The 25,601-nt window shown below is 44.0% G+C and overlaps 1 protein-coding gene across 6 annotated transcripts in view; it reads right to left on the bottom strand.

Annotated features, from left to right (window-relative positions):
• Nucleotides 1-3,283: 3,283 nt before the first annotated feature.
• The window catches only part of LOC107993373 (chaoptin), a 97,854-nt gene continuing 75,536 nt past the window's right edge, over nucleotides 3,284-25,601 (bottom strand). For 4 of the 6 annotated variants that reach the window (XM_062078223.1, XM_062078226.1, XM_062078224.1 and 1 more), the window contains 4 exons: nucleotides 10,770-11,090; nucleotides 6,897-9,989; nucleotides 5,862-6,205; nucleotides 3,284-5,270 (listed from right to left, as the gene is read on the bottom strand). In XM_062078223.1, the coding sequence (XP_061934207.1) occupies nucleotides 4,728-5,270; nucleotides 5,862-6,205; nucleotides 6,897-9,989; nucleotides 10,770-11,090 (4,301 nt within the window). In that variant the 3' untranslated portion in view covers nucleotides 3,284-4,727. The remainder of the gene's footprint in view (nucleotides 5,271-5,861; nucleotides 6,206-6,896; nucleotides 9,990-10,769; nucleotides 11,091-25,601) is intronic. The other 2 variants (XM_062078225.1, XM_062078222.1) reach the window with 1 other exon arrangement.

The raw sequence follows: 25,601 nt of genomic DNA, 5'->3' as shown, positions 1-25,601 counted from the left end.
GCTCGCTCCGTTTCAGAATTCCGTTTATCTCGTGATTTCTCTTTCTCCATCCCCCCTTCTCCTTGTAGGATGGAATACACGCCCTAACGTGTGTTGGTCAGAAGGTGCGATCAAGATGGAAAGTGCGAGGGGAATGATTTATCGTTTCTCTCCTTCCTTTTTTCCTTTCTTCTCTATTTAAATCTCGATACATTTGCATGGGGCGGTATAATAAAATCCTTCTCGATACTTGATCTTCAAGGTGCGCATGGAGAGAGGGAGGATGAAGGGGAAACGAGCCCGAGGGATATTGCCTTCAGATATTCATTAATCCTTTTCGTCGGGCAATCTCTTTCGTTCGGAGTGCCGTAATACGGTTTACCCTGACAGTGGTCCAATTTATTTTAACAGACGTACAAACCACCCCGTAGCCCGTACTTACTGTCCAGGCCGTCCCCCGCAGCGGGAAGCTTCTTATTAATAGCCGTGCTTAGAATCCGAAGGTCCCTGGTAGCACCTTGTACTTTGCTGGGGTTAACAATAGGTACCGGATGGAATGGTATAATGAGAGGCCATCCGCCCCAATGGCAATGCTAGTGAAGGACGTTACGTAACAGGGAACGAGGGAGAAAGAGATATATATATATATAGAGAGATAGAGCTATTCGATGTTCTGAATGTCTATGGTGAAGTGCGCGGAGAAAAGAAACGGTGTCTCCATCTTTATTGTTCCGCCATTTATCAATTTGAACGTATTATATCGCGTGTCGGGCATAACGAGGTATATTTAATCCCATTGCTCGCCAATTTCGATAATTTATCCAATCAGCACCTTTTCATTACGCAAATACCATTGTTCCAAAAATCAAAAATCAAAGCTCGTTAACTCGAGCTTTACTACTGCGCTCTAATTAATCTAATTGATATCATTTCTCTTTGGGATATTCGTCTAATTTGCATACAACTGTTAATTTCATCGAGATATCAAATGTAATTTTTTGATTGGTTTTTGGCGGTAGTATTCTTTCGTTCGTACATTTTCAAGGGGAAATGTAACTCGCGCTTCGAATCTTTCGCTTTTATATATTTTGAGAACCATTTCATACGTTATAATTCGCTTCGGTGTTTTCAAAACCATGCTCCGTTTCATTATGATTCTTGTTAAACACTGAACATATTTCTCCTTCGAATGCGTTAAAAAAATGCGTCCACAAATATCCGAAATATTTAACGTATTCATAGAAGGACATCTTTGGAGGATTCTAGGTGTTAAAATGAACACAAAAATTGTAGAAAAAAATTCTTCACGAGCAGTTTAATTTCGTGATCAAATTTTGCGTTTGAGAGCTCAACCTTTCAAAGATGTCCCATGAATATATATTAACATCCTGTATATCCCCACGTATACCTGTACGTCTCACCAGAAATCAAAATTGTGAATTTACAAAATATTTACTTCTCCTTTTTTCCCTCCCTTCATCCCCTCCCTAATCCATTTTATTTATCAACGAAGAATAACGAGCAATACGTGATTTTCTTTTTTTAATTATTTGCACTCCGAATGACGTTTTATATATATATATAAAATACGTCCTTGTTGCGCCACCAAAGGGATAGCATAGATGACTGGCATGCGTCGGTTAAGCGAACTCTCGAAGTTAATTACTCTTGGTAATTACAACTCGGGGCCCGAGGCACTGTTAATGTACAGGTTTTGTCGGGATTTTCTTTCACGCGGCTTTGAATTACCCCGCTTCCAACGCTAATCCTCTACATCGCACGGGGCGTCGTATACGCCTCACCGCCTCACCGTCGGTTCCTCGCCGTCCGTCCGATTCCGGAGTAATTTAATTCGAAAGTGTTTTCTCGACCCCCGTCGAAAAATTCGTTTGAAAAGTTATTACGACTCGAATTATCGAATCCGTTGCTCCCTGTTCTCGTTTCCTTTCGTTCAGATCGAGGATAAAATCGAGGGCGATCGTTTTCGGAGCTGAATTAATCGAGCATTGTTATTAACGATAAGAGAGAAAAAAGTGAAATATTTGTGAAAGAATAAACGTGAGCAACGATCGCGCGTTTATAATTGATAATCCCTTTATTTTCAACTTCAATCGTTAAATCTGTTTTTTATTTATTATGAGTCGTTAACGATTTTTATTAACAATAGAAATTACATTTTTCCATATTTGTTTGTTGTTCAAACACGCCAATTTATGGGAAAAAATTACGACGTGGAAAATTATTATTCATGTTTTAAAATATGTATATATATTTTTTTACGCGTAATTAAAAATTGTTAAATAATAATTCATTTTGAAAATCCAATGCAAATCCATTTTTTATTACCCGTTAAAATTTCCGCGACAAAGTCTTTTAGAAGCTGTGAAAAAAATTCTATCAATCATTAATAATTAAAAAGAACGAGAAAGAACTCGAAGGAATTAACTAATGGATAAAACTAAGTTGAAGATAAAGATATGTAGTTTATACAAAAAAAAAAATATACTTTTTTTTTTTTTCGTTCGAATTAATTGATCACGGATCGAACGATACATCGTTACGGGTTTCGTTTCGCGAGCATAATTGAAGCGTATTCGACGTATCCCCGATGCGAGTTGTTTTGGTTTCGACGTGCCGGATCGGAACTGATTGACGCTCTGGGATATACTACGGTTGACCTGGAGTTAATTAGGGATCCTAAGCGAGCCACAAGCTCGCCCTAAGCCGCTCCGATCTAGCCCCATTATAATTAATTAATTAGCCGTATGAGACGTGACTTAATGGGTCATCCATCGATACGCGGCGCAACGCCGTGCGGAAATATCATTTGCGCTCGATATTCGTATTCGCGCTTATTTTATCTTCTATCACACCGAAAATTATTCACGAAGGAAAGAGCGTTCGCTCGAGCAGAAATTTTCTCGTGGAAATTTTCGAAAGAAAGGAAGGAATAATTTCCAATAATCCGTCATCATTAGATTCATACTTACCCCATAGAATATAGAATAGAATCCATCGGGTCGGCGCACAGTTCCATAAATCTATTAGCATGTAATGGAATTTCACGAACGGGGTAGCTAAGATTATCGTCCGATTGAATCTTGATTGTGCCATGTCTGCAAGCCGATTGAACCAGCTGGTGTAAATTTAACCCTCGTGTAGCGTGTCTTCGAGCTTGTCAAGCCAAGTTCAATAATCGAAACGGTGGTAGTGATGGTGGTGGAAGGATAAGGGCGTCCGATATCGCCCTCTGATATGATATGGGAGATGGGGAACGGGATGGGAAATGATCGATCGATCGACGGAGCTTTGGTGTATTTTTATTAACCGAAAGCCTATGCCTATATAATAAAGAATGCTATGTGTATACATATCCTCTATCTATATACAGTAAATTCATCATCCACAACGTCACCGTATAACACATTTGGCAACTCGAGATCGCGCTTCTCTCCGTTCTCTCGTTTCTTGGCAGGAGTGTCGCGCCACTTGGTCGCGTTTATTCGTGAAAATACCGTGTGCCGGACGATCGACGACACGCGGAGGATTATTATATGAGAGATATAGAAAGGAAAGAGGGAGAGAGAGAGAGAGAGAGAGAGAGAGAGAGAGAGAGAGAGAGAGAGAGAGAGAGAGAGGAAAAAGTGATCGAACCACACCGTGCGAGGCAAGGATCGATCCTTTCACGGCGGTGGTCACACTTGTAGAACGAAAAGAAAAAAAAAGAAAGAAAGAAAAAAGAAGAAACGAACGAACTCGTCGTCCTCTATGAGATCGCCTTTTTTCAATTAACCTTTTTTTCTCCCCAACGTTGATCGTCGGGAGACTATCGATTAGATTAAGTGTAATATTGCTTGCGCAGCGCTATAGAGGGACTTTTTTCTCGCGACACGTATACGATACGATATCGTCTTACGTTGCGTCGTTCTTTCAAGTCGCGAATAATTGTTAATTATTTACAAAAAAATCTTCACGTATCGTACACACAATGTAATTGTAATTATGCGAGCATCGAAATGATGGGATTAACTTTTTTTTCTTTTTTTTTTTTTTTCCTTTTTTTCTTTCGTAAGATGATTTTCTTCAGTTGGGGAGAGGGGAGAAACGACGTTTAAAAAATCAGTCTTCGTAGGAGAGATTCGAATGTTTTAAAAAGGGGGTCGTTTACATCGTTGTTCGGTTTACGTAAATGGTCGATAAGAGTCGGTATTTTTTTCTTTTCTTTTTTTTTCCTTTTTTTTTTTTCTTTCTTTCTTTCCTTCCCTTGCTTATTTAGAAAAAACAAGACAACAATCGCGTCATTTTCGCGTCTCGAACAAGTCCCTTCCTCGAACTCCCTTCGAACATTTGGCACGTGTTCACGGTTTCGTTTCTCATTGTTTCTCACACCCGATTCATTCCCGATTAACGGGCGCGCGTCACGACATGAACGACTATATAACCGATTGGATTTCGTTAAAAAAACCTACTCTCGCATCAGTTTTTGGCACTTCTCTTAATTGCTTCTCCCTTCCTCGCTCGCGTCCATGGCGGACGGACGCCTTCGCCCGCCAGAACGAAAATTCCTCCTGAAAAACTGAGCAATCTAAATTCCCCCCGCGCACCGTATCGAAACTGTTCATCCTTCCGCTAGCCAGTCCCTTAAGTCTTCCTTATCGTTGCTAGCCAAAGATACCCGGGCACCTGGGCGAGTTCTTCATCTCGATACAACGGCGGTCGGCCTCTTTTCGAGACTCGATCGGCTTGTGCTACGAGTTCAACGGGGTGGTCCCGATATTACTGATGAAACTGGGACACGCGTTGTCAGCTCTGTCTCCGCTTTGCAACGAGAAATGCCTGTAGGACATGTACGCTTGGGGATTGGACGAAAGCGGTTGATCCCTCTTCTCGGTCGACCTTTGCTTCTTCATCTTCATGTAGCCCAACACCGAGATGAGCACGACGAACACCACGAAACCCATGCAACTGCCCACTATCAGGCCCAGTCTCCTGGTGAGGATGTTGGCCAGGCCACCTCTGTCGCTCATCGTCCCGTCGCCTACGATCGAGTCGGGCGCGTCCAACGTTCTGACTTCGGTGCATTGGCTGGTGAGCGAATTGACCATGGCGGGGCGAGCCGAGCCCTCGATCACGTCGTCGTGAGAGGCGTTCCATTGCCAAGAGCCAATGTCCTCCGGGATCGACGTGCCCCAACTGCCCAGCCCGAGCACGCAGATCAGGTACCTCGTGTCCGAGGCCAACTTCGTCAATCTTACCGAACGTGCCTTTGGATCGAGCAGCTTCCCTCGTACCTGAAAATTTCATCCGCTCGAATTATTTAAAAGATTGATACGAGGAGGAAGAAGAGGAGGAAGAGGAGGAGGGCGGGTTGTTCAGCTCATTCCAAAGTATTGAGTTTCGTGCGAACATCTTTGCGAGTGACATCGATTCGAAGATAAACGCCAAGTATTTCCGTTTATTTGTTTTTAGTCACGAGCAATTTAACTTTTGTGTTTGACGAAGGTGGCTGACGGCAAACTTAATAAGTTAACCGATATTTTTGTACGGAGCAACTTTTCGCGTTTGTTTTCCCTCCAAAGATGTTTCAAAGAATATCTATATATCTCTATATATAATAACTTTCTCTACAATAATTCTTCAAACGGAAACGGACGAGTGTATGAATCTTATGTCTCGTGTTGGATCAATGAAAATTGAAAATCTTGAGGAGGGGATATCTTGGAAAATATAGCTTGTGAATATATATATAGGAGAGGAATTCAAATATCCATGCAAGATCTATCGAGAGTTTTACATTAGAGCGCAGTTTCGGAGCTTTGGAGCTCTTCGTGTAGACTTTACTTCGACTTGATTCGTGGAATTTCGATGGAGAAGAAACGTACCTCGTCCACGTTGTCCAGCGCATGATAGGCCACTTGGTAGCCGTGGAGACCCGAGTGGTTCCTGCTTTGCCAGGAAACGAGGACCGAGAACGGTTGGATGTCTTGAATCGCGAGTTTCAGGATCAACGGGGCGGAACAGAACTCGTGAGGATCGAGATCGAGGAAGACCAGGCCCTGCAATTCCGGCGGTTGCTGGCATTTTAAAAGCCCGTCCTCCACGTCACCGACCCCGACGCCGTTCCTCCCGCGCCCGCGACCGCCACCTACCCCGCTCACCAGCTTTTGGTGGTCCCTCAGCCATTCCCACAGCTCTTGCGACTCGCAGCCGCAGATCAACGGATTTTCTGCGAATAAACGAGAAACGAGAATCGCGTGAATTTGAAACAACAGCCATGAAGTTCAGAATTTTATTCGTATAACGCTATCTCTCTTATATTTCTTTTTATTCCCGAGCAATGGTTAGAGGAGTATTAATTGTGCGTGAATGTGGAATTTATATGGGTATAGAGGCATTCGTGTCGGGATCCTCGGAGAGAAACCGAGAATAAGTTATCGAGAGAACCGATCGATCGATCCGAGATCGATCCCTGTGTACGTTGGCACGTTGTGTCCCCCATTAAATTTGGAAATCTTTCGGGCAGAGAGGAATCAGGGGCGATGGACATTATACAGGGTAAAGGACTAGTTTGCAGACTTGAGAAGAGAGAGGATGAGAGGGAATGGTTGAGCGTGTTTGATTGTTCAGATGTTGAGTATCGATTCGAGACGATTGTACGTGACCAGCGATATGATTGGATTTCCAACACCGGTAAACTCTATTTGGATCGATAGCTTGGTGGACACGTGTAGAATTATATACCCTCTCTCTCTCTCTCTCTCTTTGATATTTGGTCGGGGGCAAATTATAATAGCTGAACGGAGCGTCGATATTTTTTACGCGCCATTTCTCTCTCTCTCTCTTTCTTTTCTTTTTAACGATCTCGTCGTTTCAATACGAATGAGGATAACATATTATCTGACGCGAAAGCAAGTTACCTTCGGCGCGTAAACTCCGAATCTGGGTCTCGAGAGGTCTGAACGCGTTCAAGGGTAGGTTCTCCAAGTAATTTCTACTCAGATCCAACAATCGCAGCTTCTTGAGCGGTCTGAACGCCTCGCTGGAGATGGCGTTGATCCAATTACCATAAAGATGAAGCTCGACCAGGCTGACCAAGTTCTTGAACGTCACCTTGCCCACAATCCCGATCTGATTGTACGAGAGGTCCAATATCTGCAAGGACTTCAAGTCCTCCGGAAACTCGTCCAGCTCTTTCAGAAGATTGTGCGTCAGATTCAGGATCCGCAAATGCTCCATCCCTTGTAGCCTCTCTTTGGGCAAGATGTCCAAACTGTTCATTCCCAGATGTAGGGTTAAGAGGTTGGGCAAGCTTCTGAACGCACCCGGGGATACCCTCGACACGCTGTTCTGGCTCAGATACAAATGCAATAGGGCGGGGAACGCCTCGAAATCCTGAGACGTTACTATACTGAGATTCGTGCCCGATATGTGCACCTCTTGGAGAACGGGGTATTTCGCTTCCGAGGGGAGAACGTGAATCCTGTTCAACGGATTTCTAGTCAAATTTAACCAAGTCAGCCCGGGAAGATTCTGCCCGGACAACGCAACGGACGGGATTTGCCTGAATTTGTTCTCGGATAGGTCCACTTTGCGAAGCATGGAAGAATGGGCGAAGAAATTGGCCGGGAGCGCGTTCAGGTGGTTGTGGCTGAGATCGACGGAGATGAGGCACGAGAGATTGGCCGTTGCGAAGCCGGACATCGTCTCGATTCGATTGTGGCTCAGGTCCAATTCTCTCAGGTGTTTAAGACTGGCGAAACTGGCCACGTCCACGTTCACGATTTGATTATTGGACAACGTGAGGATCTCGAGGTTAAGGGCATTAGCCAGGGCTGAATACGGTATATCCTGGAACCGATTGTAATCGAGACGGATCTCTCTGAGGGAAGCCAGCCTGTCGAAGATGCCCGGCGGCAAATTGCGTAGATCGTTTTTGTTCAGATGCAACCGTGCCAAGTTCCGATTCAACACGAATATAACCTCGGGTAATTGGGAGATGTGCGCTTTGTCCAGATACAATTCCTGTAGAGACGGTAACCCGTTCAAGCTGTGCTCCGATATTTGGCTGAAGTTGTTCCCGGATGCGGCCAACGTTCGAAGACCCGACACGCGCAGATTCAACAACGCGGAAACTGTCAAGTGATTGCCGTCCAGATTCAGATCGGATAAATTGTCGAGACCCCTGAAAGCTCCGCCCTCTATGCTTATGATGGAACAATTCTTCAAATTCAGTGTCTTGATCGGCAAACCCTCTTGAAATATGGCCTCGTGGAGGACGGTGAGATGATTGTTCGCGAGATCCAATACCTTCAACTTCTTCAAAGCGGTCAGAGCGTACGGGTCCAACCGTCTTAGACCGTTGTCCTGCAAATACAATTCTTCCAATTCGTGCAACTCGGAGAACGTTCTCGCCGTGACGTGGCTGAGCTTGTTCATACTGAGCTCGAGAAATTTGAGCGCCTGCATAGGCTGAAAGGCGCCGTCCTCTATTCTGGATATCGAGTTGTTGGTCAAGTATAGTCTCTCGACGAGCAGCAAATCCCTGAACAACGGCGCCTGGAGATGCGTCAATTTGTTATGGCCGAGCCACATGATTCTGACCGATGCCTGGCCACGGAGAGAGTCGTTGTGCAACACGGCCAGACCGTTGCTGTCCAATTGAATGGAGACCAACGAGCTTCCACCGGAGGAGGATTCCGAGGCGGACAGTTGGAACACGTCCCCCAGAACGGTGAGCTGATTTCCTTGGAGATTGACGTGTTGAAGACTGTTCAACGTTCTCAACGCCCCTGTCTCCATATCGGTGATGGCGTTGTTCTGCAAGTGGAGCTCGAGCAACGAGGGCAGGGGCGTGAAGACGTCCCGTTTCACCTCGGTTATGTTATTGTCCTGCAACCGCAGCTCCCTGAGTTGGTGCAATTTTATGAACGTGCCCGGTTGAAGCTCGTGGATCTTGTTCCCGTCCAGGGACAAGGAGGAAAGATTCTCGCAGTGCTCGAGGAATTCTCGCGGCACCTTCTCGATGTAATTGTTGCTCAGGTGTAGTTGGGCCAATTGGTTGAGGTCGGTCAGACCCCTCCCGTCGATCCTTCTGATGGCGTTCTGTTGCAAATAGACAACGGCGAGGCTCACGCTCCCTACGAACGCGTCCCCCGGGATTTCCAGAATGTTGTTCTCGGCCAAATAAAGCTCTCGAAGCTCGGGCAGCCTCGCGAACACACCGCCTATGTAATGAATGTGATTGTTGCTCAACTCGATGTTTCGCAACCTCTCGTTTCCTTTGAACGTGGCCACGTCGAGGAACACGATCTTGTTGTAGCTGAGATCGATCGACTCGAGCTCCTTCAGGGAGACGAACGCGTTCTTGTGGATCGTCTCTATCGAATTGTAATAGAACGAGAGAGTGTGCAGGATCGGGCACGATCGCAAACAATCCTCGGACAATTTCTCAAAATTGTTGCTGCTCAAGTCAAGGATCAATAGGGAGCCGAGAAGGCTGTAGCTATCGTCAGGCAGCTCCGATATCTCGTTCCACGCGAGCCTTAGCGAGGCGAGGCTCTCTAATCTTCTCAACGGCGCCATGGGGAACAGCTTCAGCTTGTTCTCGGTTAAGTCGAGATCGCTCAGGCTGTCCTCCAATCCCGCGAACGCGTACTCGGAGATCTTTGATATCTGATTACCCTTGAGAGTGAGTTTCATCAGTTTCAACCCGTAAAAGCAATAGGAAGACAAATCTTGTATCAAATTGGCCTCGAGGTCGAGGGCGGCCAATTTACGCAGATCGGCCAACGATTTCTGCGGCACGTGGAGCAAACGGCTGGAAAGCAGAGCTAACGATTCCAGGCTGTCCTTGAGATTCGCGAACGCGCCCTCGCTAATTTCTCGAAGGGAGGAGTGGGATATCTGTAGATGCCTGATCTGGGAACCAGCCGGGAAACTGCCCTCCTTCAACTCCTCCACGCTTTTGTCCAACTCGTAAACGCTCAACGATTGCACCATCGTACCTGTTCCTGAAAATAATCATCGTAACAACAACCATTAATTTCATCTTAAAATTGAGATTCAACAATGGGATTCGGATTTTGGCAGTATTATTCTTTATCTTATTTCATGCTTCTCTCTCTCCTCTGGGTGGTCGTAAAATTTTACATTTGTAACGAAGTTTGAAAGATGATCCGATACAATGGGAATCGAGCTAAATTTCACCACTACTTATCCAAACTATTATTATCTAAACTCTCTGGACGAGCTTCCGTTGTTCAAAACAATTATCGAATATATATATATACACGATTTTGCAAGGTAACACGAGAAAAACGAGACAATTATTAATTCGAGTTAAAAAATATCCGGGCTGGGAAAATTATTAGTGGTGAAACCGTCGTCGCAACGTAACAAACTTCTGTTACACGGGACAACAATGCAGTTATACGCGAATCAGTTTGTCCCCTCCAATCCATGCAAATCGAGTTTTCATTCGTACGAAACGAACGTTACGCTTACAAGAACAAAGAAACGCGACGTCGTTTTTTATTTTCGAATTTTATTTTCGAATTATCAGAGTACGGTGACCTCGTGGAGAAGACTGGAAACGCGGTGTCATAGCGGCCCGTTAAACGCTAATTGATCCGACAAACGAAAGGGTGAGGGGAACGTTGTTATCTCGATTATGATAACGATCCCTCGCGTTCCAAACGCGTCTCCGTCGACGCATGGAAAATTGAATTGGGTATCGAAAAAGTTTTTCGGGAGAATGGAATTCGAGAATGCTAGAGTCTTCGTGCACTCACCGGACACACTCAGAACGCTTAGCAGGGTGCTCCTCAGGGTGTCCTCGGTGGCGCCAGCACATTCCAGGAAAAGGCCGTCGTCGAAGTTGTAACAGGGACAGCCGGGGATGGTCTCAGGGGGAGGGCACTCGGCTATCTGGCCCGCGGCCCCACCCGTCCCGGCGAAGTTGTGGATCAGCAGAAGGTGGAGGATCAGCTCGAGGGCGCGTCGCGTCGCCCTGTTGAAAAATTTTCTCCCCCGTTCCCTCGAACACCTTCTCCTCATCCTCGTCATCGCCGACCTCCTCCTTTCGTCAACGCGATCCTCGTACTTGGATCCTTCTGAAACGACAAGAATTTGTGGGGAAAGGGTTCGAGATTTTATTTATCCATCCATCTTTATTTTCCATCTCCCTTCCAAAGTAGCAGATTTGTTGGCGTGTTTGAATCAGTAGTTTGAATGGAGAGAGAAATATGTGTATATCTAAGAAGAGGGTTGATATTTCGAAGAGGGGGAAAAAAAAAGGGAAAGAGAGAAAGGGAAATTCTTGTTCTTTGGAAAGAGGAGAAGGGAAGACAGACGTTTGAAACGAGCTATGTATGATGAATTATCGCGATCGATCCCTCGTTCCGGACGATAATGAAGCCGATAATAAGAGTGTACCGGCTATATATATACACACTTCTTTCACGATATTTTCTTCCTTTCCTCGTTCCTCTTATCATCCGCCTTCGACGTCGTCATCGGGCTGGAAAATATTAAGAAGGGAGAAAGGAACTGCCATTACGATGCCCTCGTGTTCTCCCCCCTCCCCTGCTCCCTCCTCTTTTAATTATAACGAGGCTGGATGCCCGCGCAACGAGGCTGCGATTTAATAATCTTCTTGTTAGCTTAATGATAACGTCACTCCTTATCTGCTCGTTGACGTTTTCAGAAATTGCACACCCTCGCGAGAGAGACACCCTTCCCGAGCCATGCCTCGTTGTTATTCGTTTAAAAAAAAAAAAAAAAAGAAGAACGGCAACAATCCATTTTTTAATCGCTTCACGATCATCGGCATCGCAGCGCAGTTTCGACAGCGAGAAAACGTTTCGAGGGATCAATAGTATCTCTGATAGTTGGAAGGAAAAAGGATACGAAGAGGGGACAAAGAGGGGATGATACAAGGATGAATCAAAAACCGGATAATTATAGCGAGTCGTCGACGCTTTTTCTTTTCCTTTGGCGTCGCGACGCTCTAATTAAACGCTAATTAGCTAATGCGGAGTGGATGGAGTGGGCGGAAGAGGGGACGGGAGAGAGGGGGAGGGAAAGAGAGCCGACGTGCGGTGTCTTAACACGCGTTTCCGGTGGGCGAACGAACGGCTCGATCCGATGTTAATAATTTTGCAAGGAAACATCCTATCAAGTGGATCGTTTAAATGGTCACCCGCGGCGACATTGTCGATGATTCCTAATGAACACCCGTCTGTGTGACGTCCGGCCTTTCCGATGTATACCGGAAACGCACGATTTCGCTCGCAGTTCGTTTCCTAGTTCCTTCCTTTTTTCCTTTCCTCGCTCGTGCTCCATGGATCTTCAGACTCTTTCTCTTTTAATATATTCATACGCGCAGATTAAAATAGATGGAAAAAGTGGAAAAGTTTAATCTTCAGCAGGATTCTCTTTGTGTTCAATTATAGAGGAATAATTGAGATACGAACTTGTTGGACGATTTCAACTAGCGTCTCTCATTCTTCACTCGATGTATCAAGGATATTTATTAATTTCAATTCAAGAAACAACACACATCGTGAACGGTGTATTTTTTCCTCGTTATTTTTAGCAACCCCAGTCACGAGACTTGGCACGTTTTCTTCCATAGAATGTAGAAAATAAAGAAGAAAAAGGAAAAGAGGGATATATTTCGTGTATCATCTTTTGCTTAAAATACTTGCCGTGACTGTTTCGTACGTTGCACGAACGAACGGACGACGACAATCCATTCTCTTTACGAATTTAATTAATTAATTAATGTTTTCCTAATCACTTCTCCGAATCTCCTCCTCCCCTCTCTCCCACGAGATTACCCCACGCGATTCTTCGTATTTCTCGATCATCGTTCATCGTCCATCATTTCACCCCATCGATCAGGTTGCGAACAACAAAGTTTCTCCCTTACTTGGATCTCTCGGCTAAATAATTTCGTGGCCCTTCCCGTTATAGATCGCCTCCCCTTTTTAACGCGTCTCACAAGAGAGTACACGTTCGGAATACAACGATTTCCCGCAACAATAACGATCGTGGAATTATGCATGCCGATTGCGTAGGCATTTCGTCGCATCTGGTGCACCTGGCGGATCGTGGCCGCAGCCGAAACGACAGGTGCACCGTGTACCTGGCGGATATCGAGAAGTAAAATATGCGAAAGGGAAATATGCAGAGCTCGTATCTAAGGTAATTTCCTTTGGATCGATGCCGTGACACCGATAATTGAATTTTTGAAAATCGATTCGTCTCTGATCGAAATTGGCGCTCGAGGTTTCGGAAAAGGTTTTACAAAATTTCGATCGATAAGGAAAGATTTGGTTTGAGATCTTGGTTAATTCTTCTTATTAGAAAAAGAAAAGGAAAAAAGAAAACTTTGCTGAATTGGTGTTTGGTTTATGGACGGGACACGCGTTAAAACGCTCGATACTTTCGATAATAAAACGGGAATTCAGCAAGTTGCAGTTATAACGTTTAGACTCCCTACTTTCCGCCAAGTTCTAATTGCAGGTTTAGAACAATCTGAGTACATACAAACTTACTAATTGATAAGTTTTCCGTAGGCGGCCGGGCAAGTTTAAAGTTTAAAGTGGCGATAACTTAAAATGTTCATGCGGTGGCTACAAGTTTACGTCTTAAAGTGGCGGCCATTTGGTTTAAGCCATCGGGGCTGTTGGCAGTGAGTTTAAACTTACCTTCGTATTAACGAAAACTCTTGAAAAGCGAAAAAGCCTTCTTCCTCTTCTTCTTCTTCTTCTTCTTTTTCTTCCAGTCTTACCTTATCAGTCTCTTTGAAAGAGATAAGAGGGGGAGAAAAAAATAAAATAAATTAAGATCGAGTTTCCCTTCCCTTTCACCAAGTGAGAGAGTCGAACCGTACATCCTTGTATATAATTACGCGAAAAGCGGGTAAATTTCGGGTAAAAAAATAGTGGCGGGAGCAGAGGCATCTGTTTTCTTTTTTTTTTTTTTTTTTTTCAACGATACCAAGTTTTCGACACGGTGCCAACCTAACCCGACCAACCTCGCCTCGTTAAATGGCCTACGCGGGGGTTCGTGCGGTCGAAACACAAAAAGCGCGGGAAACCATTCGCAGTTGCAGCCGCGTAAAAACCGCTTATTTCGCGGTTCGCCAACCAGGTTTACGTCGGCCAATTTCTTTCGCGCGGTTCGAAACCGCTGCAGAGAATAAACAATAATAATCGCGATGGGGGAAGAAAGATGATCCATTTCTTTTGCTTGTAGGCAAATTTAGTTTGTTAAATGGACGTTGCTGAGCGAATGAACGCGATGCTGATTGTAATCGCACCGATTCTACCGATACTAATTGCGCGATTGCATTTTCGATATATACATATTCCATTCCTGTGTGCATTGTGTACCTTACGCTCGATCTATATAATTGCTTTGCCCAACACTGTAGAAACGGTATTATTGGAACAGGGTGTGTTGGGGTGTACGTTGCATGTAATAGACTCGATTCTGTACGTGTGCTGGATTCACGTCAAAAGTAGATGTAGCAGACGATTCGATTGTGCGCTAATTTTCGGCATACGAATTGTACACGTGTATATATGTATGTATATAGAAGATACCATCAACGAAGCGTCAAAGATCGATTCGTTTCTCGAGATCTCTCCCCTCCTTTCTTTTTTTACTTTCCTCCAATTAATCTTGGGACGAAGGATACGATTTTACGTGTAAAACACTTCGACAGAGAAAGAGAAAGGAAAGAAATAATTGGCATTAAACTCGTTTCCACGCCAACGAAATGATCAAAATTGTAAAATTATTATTGAATTAAACGAGGAGAAGAAATTTTCCCGAATTGTTGAATTAAATTGAGACACCGCGGTAAAAGGATCAATTTTCCGCCACGCGTCGACTGGAAAGAAATCAAATCGAATACGAGAGATCCTCTCTCGCCCTCGCGCCGCTATTAATATCCAACTTGAACAACTCGTACAGAAATTTTTCAATCCGCCGGTCTTCACACCACCCCGACGAATTTCCGCTCTTATCAAAGCGGAGCTGCAAGCGGCAGGAAAACGATGATCGATGCACCAGAACGAGGCGGATCAAAACTCGGTCCTCTACTTGCGAGGGTCTGATGGAAGACAGCCGAGCCGCGCTTGGTGATCGTTCATGTCAGCGGATGCCTATTAGCGCGGACACGTTACCTCCATTTCCGGTACCCGGTAATAACATCGCGAATTCCTGTCTGCCCTGGGACATTATTTTGTCCGGGTGGAGGGGCGACACAGCGCCGCGCTTGTAATCCCATAAAAGCTTCGCGACGACGACGACGACGACGACGATGCTGCTCTTGCTGCTGTTGCTCCCTCGACAGTGTAAAGGCCTCGTGTTTTTACACGCGCCCCCTGCGAATGGAGCCTCTCTCCGTGCTTTCTTATACCGGTGCTTTCTCTTGGTCGTAACGATTCTCGCGATCATCGACCGCATATGTAACGGCGTAACCTCGGCGCAAAGGGCGCCGAGCAATTTTTTTTACGACTTGCCCCATTTCTTCCACCCGTTGGGCGGCCACCCCCTCGAGATTGTAAGATTGTTTGATAAGAAAGAGGACAACGTCGTGGAATTTGATCGGTGGAGGATCAGAGGATTTGAGAATAAATTTCTCAACGATCGATGATTCAGTTTTCTCAGTCTGTTCTCCGGTTGATAGATCGCGATTTTTTTCGGGTTGAGATGTAATTTTGCACTTTTCTGTCCTTGATTCGGATCAAATCGAAGAGATTGTTAATTCTGTCGCAGAAAGAATTAAAATTCTTAAATTGTTAGATTTTTTTTTCTATCCATAGATTCTCTGATAGACGGAATGCAGTAAGCGATAGTGACACAGTTTCTAATGGAACATCTGTTAAAAAATCTTGATGGATTCTGAACAGAGATCGGCACTGATAACGGGATGGGAAATTAATCGGTTAAAGTTTCGAATAAAAAAATACCTCAACAGGTAATTCGATTTAAAATGCTCGAATAACATTTATTCGTAGCTGACTTGTTCTTCCATTGTCCGACGGCACAGTTAACTGCGGTTATTCCATGCTTTGAATAATAAATTACTAATTAAAGTAACTTTATTCTTAACTTCAACCATTAAAATTTTGCCCATTCGGGTCCCAAGACAATATAACCGTTGTAATCAAATAACTCGCTATAATCCAATTTCAACGCTGTTCTCCTGTAAAAAAAAAAAAAAAGATAAAATATCGCTTATTAAACCTTCCTCTCTCCTTTTCTTTTCTTTTCTTTTGTTTATTTTTTTTTCTTTATAAATTACATTTACATTAAAATCTCTTAAAAAATCTCTTTGGTGCTCACGTCGAAGTCGAGCAACGAGACAAAGACATCCGGGGAGTGGCAACTGTTTGAAAGCAATTGTTGTTTCAAAGCGGAGGAGAATCGGCCGTTTCGATGGCTGTGATGGCCATCTGCTGGGTAAAAATGATTCGCGAGCTGCGGTCCTCTGGAATTCAGATTTTTGCCACGCCGGAAACCGTGATGAAACGGGAGAAACGTTCGGCAGGGTCATGAATCCGTAAAAACGCGGAAGTTGAAAAACGCGTTTGGTCGAGCAGCTCGCGCAAACGGGGCAACTTGGTGGCGGCGGCGGCGGCGACGACCATTATAAATAAAACCGCTCGTTTTTCATCGTGGCATCTTCGTTGCGTTCGATTCAACACCGCCTCGTTCACGTTCCCGCGTCTTCCTTTTGTCTTCTCTCTCTTTATCCCTTTTTTCCCCCCCTTTTTTCTTTTCAGTTCGTTTCACGTTTTCTTTCTTCTTTTTCTTCTCTTTTTTTTCATCGAGCCTCGTTTTCGTCGAGTCTCTCATTCGCGACGTTGATTGCGGTGGATATAAAACAAATATGAGATAAAAGTATTGTTTTATGGCGCGGTATTGTTCCGACGCGACGAATGAAAGCGGAACGAACCGAATTGTTTCGAAATTTCAAATGTACGATTTCGAAAGGTGGGGGAGAGCTCGTCGTCGCGTGATAATTTTGAAAATGCTCTTTCGAAAATGAACATTTAGATTTTGTTTATCGTTATTAATTAGGAAATTCAATTTTTCTCGCCTTTTAGTTGAAAGCGGAAAATTCGTTTTTCCTTTTTATTCCGCGGTCCGTGCTTTTTGATCAGAAATAGAATTACGAGGCTTTCAAAGGGATGGAGGAATGTGTGCGATAAGAAAGGAAGAAAGATCTTTTAAGGGAATTTGTATAGAATGAATTTAGATTCGATACTGTTCACATTTTTATTTTGTGGGTAAGCTATTTCGATTATATGTGATTTACAAGAAGAAATTATTATTAAGAAATGTAATTTCTAAAGATAATTGGAAAATTAGAAAACGAAAATTTATGTGAATATGAATAATTTCATCATGAACACATTGCTTATTCAATTATCTTAATTGGCATTTCTCCATAAATCAATCGTATCGCGAATATATTAAACCTACCCTATTAACACCCTATAAACAAAAATAACTCGTGACAAATGTAAAAAAGAAAATAAAAGACGAAACTCCTTTTTACAAATTACTTTTATTTTTACTATTTTGACGCGTTATCGGATAATCGAGTGTCATAAAACGACGTCGAATCGAAGAAACGGAAAAGAATTGCGACAAAGAGTACTCATTCACGAAGGGACAGGTTTCCAAATCGATCGACTGTAGGATGTTCAAGGAAGTTCGGGGAATCGTCGTCATTCGTCAACCAATCGTACGAAGAGTAATGTTTAAATTGAGAGCGAATCCCTCGCCGAAATATTCCGAGAGTTACACAGCGGACCGATGGTAAACAGAAAATCATCCGGCTGGATTCACCAGCAGCTTCCGCCTCCTCTTTCATTCGTGCGTTCGAATCGACGCGTAACAGCTCGTGTATTGGGCGACGGGCATTGCTCGGGATTCCCTATGGAGATTTTCTATGGAGCTCGATTCCAGCAAGGGTCTTTAAGGGGGAACGTTGTCAGGGTTTCGTCGCGGTTGAGTCGATCGAGATGCATCTCGGGTTAAAAATCGGTGGAGGGAGGAATAATTTTACGTAACTTTATCACTCGTGAAACGTGCGCGGCTTTGTTATATTTTTTTTATTTTTAGTGATGTTTTTATTGAACGCGAAATTTAAAATTTCGTGTTAATCCTTGGGCATTTTTTTTATAAATTTTTTTATAAATTCAGGCGGGTTTTTTTTTTTGGTTATTATTTGGTCATCGGTTTACATTTTGAATGGAAAATTTTTGGTATTGACACGGGGATAATAATTGAAATTTCATGAATGTGATTACGAGTAATGGAATTTCCCGTCCCTTTTGATTTTTCTCTTTTTCGAACAACCGATTAAAATTATTGTGTTATAAAATTCTATCGTCTAAAAAGTTAAGAATAAATTCAATACGATTCTATTGTAAAATCTTTCATAATAGAATATTTCCATCGTGCGTTGAATACCGTCGCGGTGCTACACAACTTTTCCAGAGAATATCTTTATGAATTTTTAATAAAGGCAAAGATATTTCAGGTGATAAAGTTAAGTGAAAGAGCCTGTATATTGGATAACAATGAAAAGAAAATACTTTTTTAATCTGAAAAGGACAGGAAGAGAGGGAAAATTATGAAGAAGATTTAAAGGATTTAAACGAATATGATGTAGAAATCTAAAACACGGTGAAATTATTTTCTCATTTTCTTTTTTGGAAAATGTTGTTACTCCGTCGTATCATTTTCATCATCGATGGATTTAAACGTTAAACTCAAGATTTCCATTAAATATATACCAACTTACGTATTATTAAACGTTCCATTCGAAAATGAGAACGTTAAATTCGCCGGTCGAAAAATCGATCGACCTACGATGTGTCCGCATTTAATTTAACCAACGATATCTTTCGCGAATTCCTGGGTTAAATTACTGTATCATATTCTTTGGAAAATACATCGTATAAATAAACAGTATCGCCGCGATAAATTGTTCGCACGCATTCTTAAAATTGGTTCTAAAAACCTCACTTTACCTAGATTTTGATTACACGTCAAGAAATTATTATTATTGGAAATGAACGACGAAACCGATTTCCAAATTTGGATTCAAAAAAAATTACACGAATATTCTTTATTATTCCTGATATTCGTCTCGATAAGATTTTTATCGACGAAAAAAATTAAAGGAAGATAAAGTAGCATCATCGTCAAATAACAACAACGGTGCTAACAACAATGAAAATAAATCCAGCACATTGAACGAAAGTTAAGTGCGGAATATTTGATTGTTATTGTTATCGTTCTCGTATTCGATCGTGACATATTATATTGTATTTATATATATATATATGTATATATACAATCCAATATCCACATTTGATTTAATTCTTTGTTTTCATCGAAATTATAGCAGAGAGAGGGGGGACGACGAAACCGAAAGCATTCGCAGATACGTGTTAACCTTTATCGAATAAGCATCGCATCGATGCTCGATCCCATCGCTATTTCATTTCCACTCGGCTCCTCTCGTTTCTTCATCTCCTTTTCGCCTCGTCGACCTCTTCGGTCTCGAAGATTTCGAAGCCATCGTCCAGCCACTCGCGATCGAAAGAAAGGTGGTGGATCTCGACTTCTCACGGATATTGCTCGCCGGTGCATCGCCGCTTTTAACCGGTTTACCTTGTTCAACCGTGGCGGGAGAGGGCCAAGTCGGGGGGGAGGCCGGCATAGAAGCTTCCAATTTCCGCGCTTCTCCTCGCGCTCTTTCCTATCCCCTTTCAAACGTTTTTCACTGACGGCCAGACGAGATCTTTCTCGGCAAGTGACTCGAAAGAGAGGAATCTCGGAAAGGGAGGGTGGGGGTTTAAGTGAATTCGAACCGCGCCCCGGCTAAGATTACCACCTACCAATTTCGCCTCTCTCGCGATTCGACTCGCTTCGAATTCCAACGCAGATCCTTTTCCATCCCCCACTTTTTTCAGAACCAGCCTTCTGAAACTTTTCGTATCTAGCATCTATCCACCCTCTCGCCTCCCCTCCCTGTCTCTTTCTCTCTGGCTCGAGGCGAGGATTCGAGCCACTCGCGTGGAATAGTAGGCTCGATTGGAATAGACGTGGGATAGGCGGGCTTGACCCAAATTGCATCAAGATTTCGATGCGATTGGGAAGGGGAGATCTTGGAAGATCTCACGATCCCTGTATATAGAACGATTCTTGGGTAAACAGGGATTAACGATGTTGCTGTATCCAGTTGCTCGATCATCCGGTTTAACGATGCCGTGATATCATCGTCCTTTGATTCCCTCGTCTCTGGTTTGAGTTACGGCCCAAAGATCCACAAGCCTTGGGGTTATTTTCGATAAGTTCCCTTCAAGGTTCTCCCTCCGTTGAAATGTCCGAAACCCGATCGAGGAGGAGGAGGGGTGGATCCTCGCGGGTCATTTGTCCGTCGAAGGAAAGTTTCGTAGGGAGTTGTGGACGAGATGTGCTTGTAATTGCGAAACTCTCTCTCTCTTTGAACCATTTACTTTGTACGCACTCGAGATTCTTCTTTGCTCGCATGTTTACGATTAATCGAAAACTTGGTCTGGCTGTAAGGAAGGAACTGTTGGACCTTCCAACGACGGGACGGTCATTGGATCGACGAGATTAGTTGCGAAAGTCGGATGAACGTGACACGGATACATTAAGGAGACGCCAGGAAGGATATTAAAATATCCGTCCAATTTTTCTCCTTCTTTTTTCCATGAATAATTCACACGGGGAAGAATACGGGTGGAATTGTTTTTTCGAACATATTCGAACGAACATTTCGCCGACTGTTAAGAGAAGACGCGAAAAATCGGATATTCCAGTTGGCTTTCCATTAATGTCGCGGTATTTGGATTAAAGCGTCTTTTTGATTCCGACAGGCAGCTGTCGAACGAGATGAACAACCGTCCGTCCCCTTTCTCGAATTAGCCGGGCCCTCCCTTGTTTCCTCCGTCAAGCCGCGCGACAAGCTTGGAAATACCCTGCCCCTCCTAGCAACGAAACCTGGGAACGTGATTCGAATGTGTCTCGGAACGCGTCGCCCGATGGAGCTCCGTTTCCCCAATATCTCGCGTATCCTTTCATTACTCGTATCGCGAATAGCGGCAAGTTGAAATCTTTTCTTTCGATCGATTACTTTTCCGTTTTAAAATTTCTAATGCATCCGTTTCGGGGCGGAATTACATGCTCGAAGAACATTCTCGAAATGTACGAAGTTGACCGCGAAATGCATAATATCGCACGCTTGGAAAAATCTTTCGAAAGTTACACAGTTCTAAAAGATTCTTTCCCCTCCGAACAAACGATATTATACGACGCTATGACATTTCTACGGTTAGGATAATTACGCGTAAAGCATATCGTAATCGTAGAAACATCACGAACAATTTTCCCTCGATTAACCATTATCGTTTTCTTCAAGGACTATTCCAAACCTTGGAAGAAGCGATTCATCAGGATCCAGGATTCGATCGTTTCCTCCGACGAGCAAAAGCCTGTCCATACCGCGGTCTGAAAAGTGGGCCCTCTTGAAACGATCCCCCGGGGTTGAATATTGAATACGTTCGTCAAGCCGGGGACGTGGAGGGAAACAAATGGCAGATATTCGGGCGGGGGAGAGTGGAGAAGGGGGGACGGTCGATCGACGACGAAAAGCCTCTTCCTGGCGCTGGACGGCCAAAATGGAAACGACCGATCCCCCCTCGGATTCCGTGGGTATTGCCTACATATGTAACCTCCTTTCCCGACCTTCGTCCCCGGAAATCGCTGATCTTCGAACAAGGAAGCGTTTTCCATCCAATGTCCCTTCGTCTAACCCGCTGTCTCCTTACGTGGAATAGTTTCGGGCCGCGATAGCGCTCGGGAATTTACTGCTCCTCGTCGTACGTGCAGTAACTTAGAGGGTGGAGGGAGGGTGGAATGGAGAGAGAGAGAGATAGAGAGGGAGGAGGAAGAAGAGAAAGAACGAGGGACGATTTAAAGTTCGCCTGATTCGAGAGTTATTTCGGACCCTTTTTCGCCTTTTTCCTCCACGAGTTCCTCTCTCTCCCTTTCTCACTTTTTCTCTCTCTTTGAGGGACGATAGGATCGCGTCCATCCCTCTTGGAACGAGATGAGAACCGCTCGATATTGTTGGAAATATCGGGATAGATATTTCAATTGTGTGGAGCGGCTATCGATAATATCATTGATAATATCGATACGCGATGAAAATAATTAGGATTTTTTTTGCATCTTGTTTAAATTACAGATAAACAGGAGTGGAAACGATATTATCGATGTGCTGTGCGATACGATTTCTTAGAAACTTATCGTTAATCACTTACGTATTAAGCGATAATATTCCTCCGGCGTAAATTCTTCTCTCCCACACGAATCCTCGACAGTTGTTGGAGGACCGCGAGCCCTGATTGATTCGCGGCCAACGACGCGACAACCGCAATCGATCAAACGCCGATACACGTTTGTGCACGCAGCTGTGCACGTCGAATCGAGTGCAAAGCCCGGCCGAAAAATCAACGTCACCCGGGGAACGCGAGGATCCCACCCGATTGCCAGGTATCCGTGTCTGCGAGCACCGATTACTCGCCTGTAATGGAGAACGATCGGACTCCACTATATATATATATATATATATATCGAGCCCATCGCGATAAATCCCAAGAAGTTTAAAGGATGCCGGTAATGGATTCGTGGCTATATATCTGGTGGACGAGACGTGCACCCGATTCGCCCTCGATTTCCTCCCCCAACGATTTTTGCGACCGACCACCAACAGAATTATCTCGCTCTAACCGCCGCCCTCCTCTCTCGATCTATGATCGAAGATGTTCTCTTTCGCCTCGACCCTGGATCCGAGGGAAATTGGCCTGGATGCATAAAACCGTGTGTAATCGTTGTAACGGTGCTCGTAAAACATGGTCCGAATGGTCGATGAAAGATACGAGGGTAGTTTTTGGTGTATTTATTTTCGGTTCTTTTTTTTTTTTTTTTTTTTACCGTTCTCGAGAGACGTTTTATTTCGATTAACGCGCGTAGAGAGTTCGACGATGACTCGATTAAAAGAGAGAGAGGGGGGGGGGGAACAGCGTGTTATTATTAATACGTGGAAAATTGCTGTTGTTATTCTTGAAACGGGGGAGATGGATTATTGGTGTGACGTTTTATTTCGATCAACGCGCGATGATGTGTTCCCCGACTCGATTAAGGGGAGTACAATGTATCATCATTGTTGGTACAATGAAAAGAGAACGGTGCTGATGTTGTTATTATTTTTACAGCGAAGCAAAAAAACGGTGGGATTATTCCGCCCGAGATGAAACTATCTATCGATGCGTCGATCATCGTGGACGATTTGATGATTTTTAAAACGTCTCGAAGAGAGCAAGAATTTCCAAGTAATTTCGATTCTCTTATACTCGTTCAAACCTTATATTTTATTATATTTTATATTTCAACGTTTGCATCCCGAGGATATAAAGGAAAAAATTGAATTGTGTCCGTAAACGGGATATAAAGTGTCGGATATAACGTTTCTTATTTCTCAATAAATCGAAAAGGACGAGCTTCTTTGTTTAGATTATACAGAAAATGGAAGATTTCTTTGGAGTTTCGGCGGACGTGGTAATGCAACTCTACTAGGTTTCCGTTAATTCCCTTGTGATAAGGCTGAAGAGATCGATATCGCTCGCAATATAGGTAGGAATTCTATTGTAACCGTGGACTATCCGCGAATTTACTAGGTTGCTTGAAATTCGAAGTCTATAACAAGCTGACAGCTCTCGAGGATCTAATGCGTTTGCCTATAATGAAGCCGATCAAAATGGCGGATAGAGAGATATCTTTTGTGAAATATCCGAATCCCCCCTTTCTCTTCTACGAACGCGTAAAGGAAATTCGAACTGCTCGTCAACCAGTTCTATTAATTCTTGTCATCGATTTTCCATTGATACCGTTTCCCTCTCTCTGTTTCGTGTAATTACACAACGTTAGAAGCGAAGGATTAATATTCCGGAATATTACATAGACAAGGAATTACATCGAATTTATACAAGTTTCCTGTGTCGAGAATTAATCTTGGAGAATTAATTAATCCATCCATATATATATATATATATTGGCTATGCCGCACAAATTTAATTTTTCTTCCCTACTCTCTCTCTCTCTTACCCTCCACGTACGTACGCAATTTTTTAACGTGTAAATTAAAAATTTTTATTGTAAGCGAAATTGAAAATTTTCTTTTCCCTTTACGATTATCGATAGGAACGATATTTTCGGAAACTTGTCCTGTTATCAGTCTCGAGTAGTTGAAATAAAAAAAAAAAAAGAGAGACGCGCAATCCCTCTGACCGTTTCCCCGCTTCGATCGATCGGATCGTGGCAAAGAGAAAGAGCAGGGTCGATTAGCTCGAATGAAACGAGGTTGTCCGTGTTCGGGGCGGCACGAGACCCATTCGCGTTTATTAGAAACGGAATTCGACTTCATTCGACGGAGGAATGGCGCGGGAAGAAGGTGGCCGGTCGAATTCGTTTCATTCTCTCTTCCCTCGTCCTCGTCGACGCGATGGAGAGATGGAACGGTCGGCTGCAAGGGATGGAAGGAGCGGTGTCCGTGGAGCAGGAGGGAGGGAGCAGGGACAAAGGATCCCCCGTGGACGGGTTAAAGTATGGGGGCCGGTACAAAGAGTCAGGAGCAGCTCAGCAGTTTGAAAAGAAATATCGGTCGGGAGATAGGAAGGACAGAGTTGTTCCTTCTCGAGTCCCTAGAAGAAAGAGAGAACGAAGGAAGAAGAAGAAGAAGAAGAAGATGGACGAAAGGAGACGCGAAGGAGAAGACGCGTGTCGTAGCAGCGGATAAAAGAATGACTGAATATCGATTCGGCCTAACCGACGTTTTAAGCTCGATGCACACGATGCTGACAATTTCGCGAAAATTTCCTCCTCCGTTTATCCCTCAGATTTTCCTCGTCCTTCTGACGATATAACCACGCATCACCGCGTCGTTGCACGAAACCAGAAACCACGAACCACTCATTGAATCGTCACGCGAATCCTCGAGCCTCTCGCTTGTACGCCCCGTGTGTATCCCGCTTTAACTTTTCAATAGGGGGTTGCGTGCCCCTCCTCCTCCTCTCGCTCCCCGATCCAATTCCGACGATCGTTTATCCTCCCGTGGACAGTTTAATCGATTCCCCCATGGTTTTAATCGGTGCCACCTCGTTGTTTATTCCGGCTGGTCGGCCGTTTCCAAATTACGAGACAACCCTGTCTACCTACCCCCCCTCTCCACCACCACCTCCCCTCCCAATACCCAAGGAATCCCTTCTCTGATGGATCTTTGGAATCGGCTCGTCGCTACAACTCGGAGTATTAGGAGTTTAATCCTCGATTTCGGTCTCCAAGCGTGGAACGGTTATATTGTTGAGCAGAGTTGTTAGAGCCTCGTCTTATTTCCGGGGAATTCTCGCGACGTATTTTGTACGACGAATTTGAGGGATTATCTGCGGATGGGAAGAAGAAAGGAAGGCTTTTTCTTTTTATTAAATCAGAGGGAAGCG

The sequence above is a fragment of the Apis cerana genome, linkage group LG8, assembly GCF_029169275.1.
Source record: "Apis cerana isolate GH-2021 linkage group LG8, AcerK_1.0, whole genome shotgun sequence".
Lineage (NCBI taxonomy): Eukaryota > Metazoa > Arthropoda > Insecta > Hymenoptera > Apidae > Apis > Apis cerana.
The sequence above is the reverse complement of the archived record's forward strand: the minus strand, read 5'-3'. Positions and strand labels throughout refer to the sequence as shown.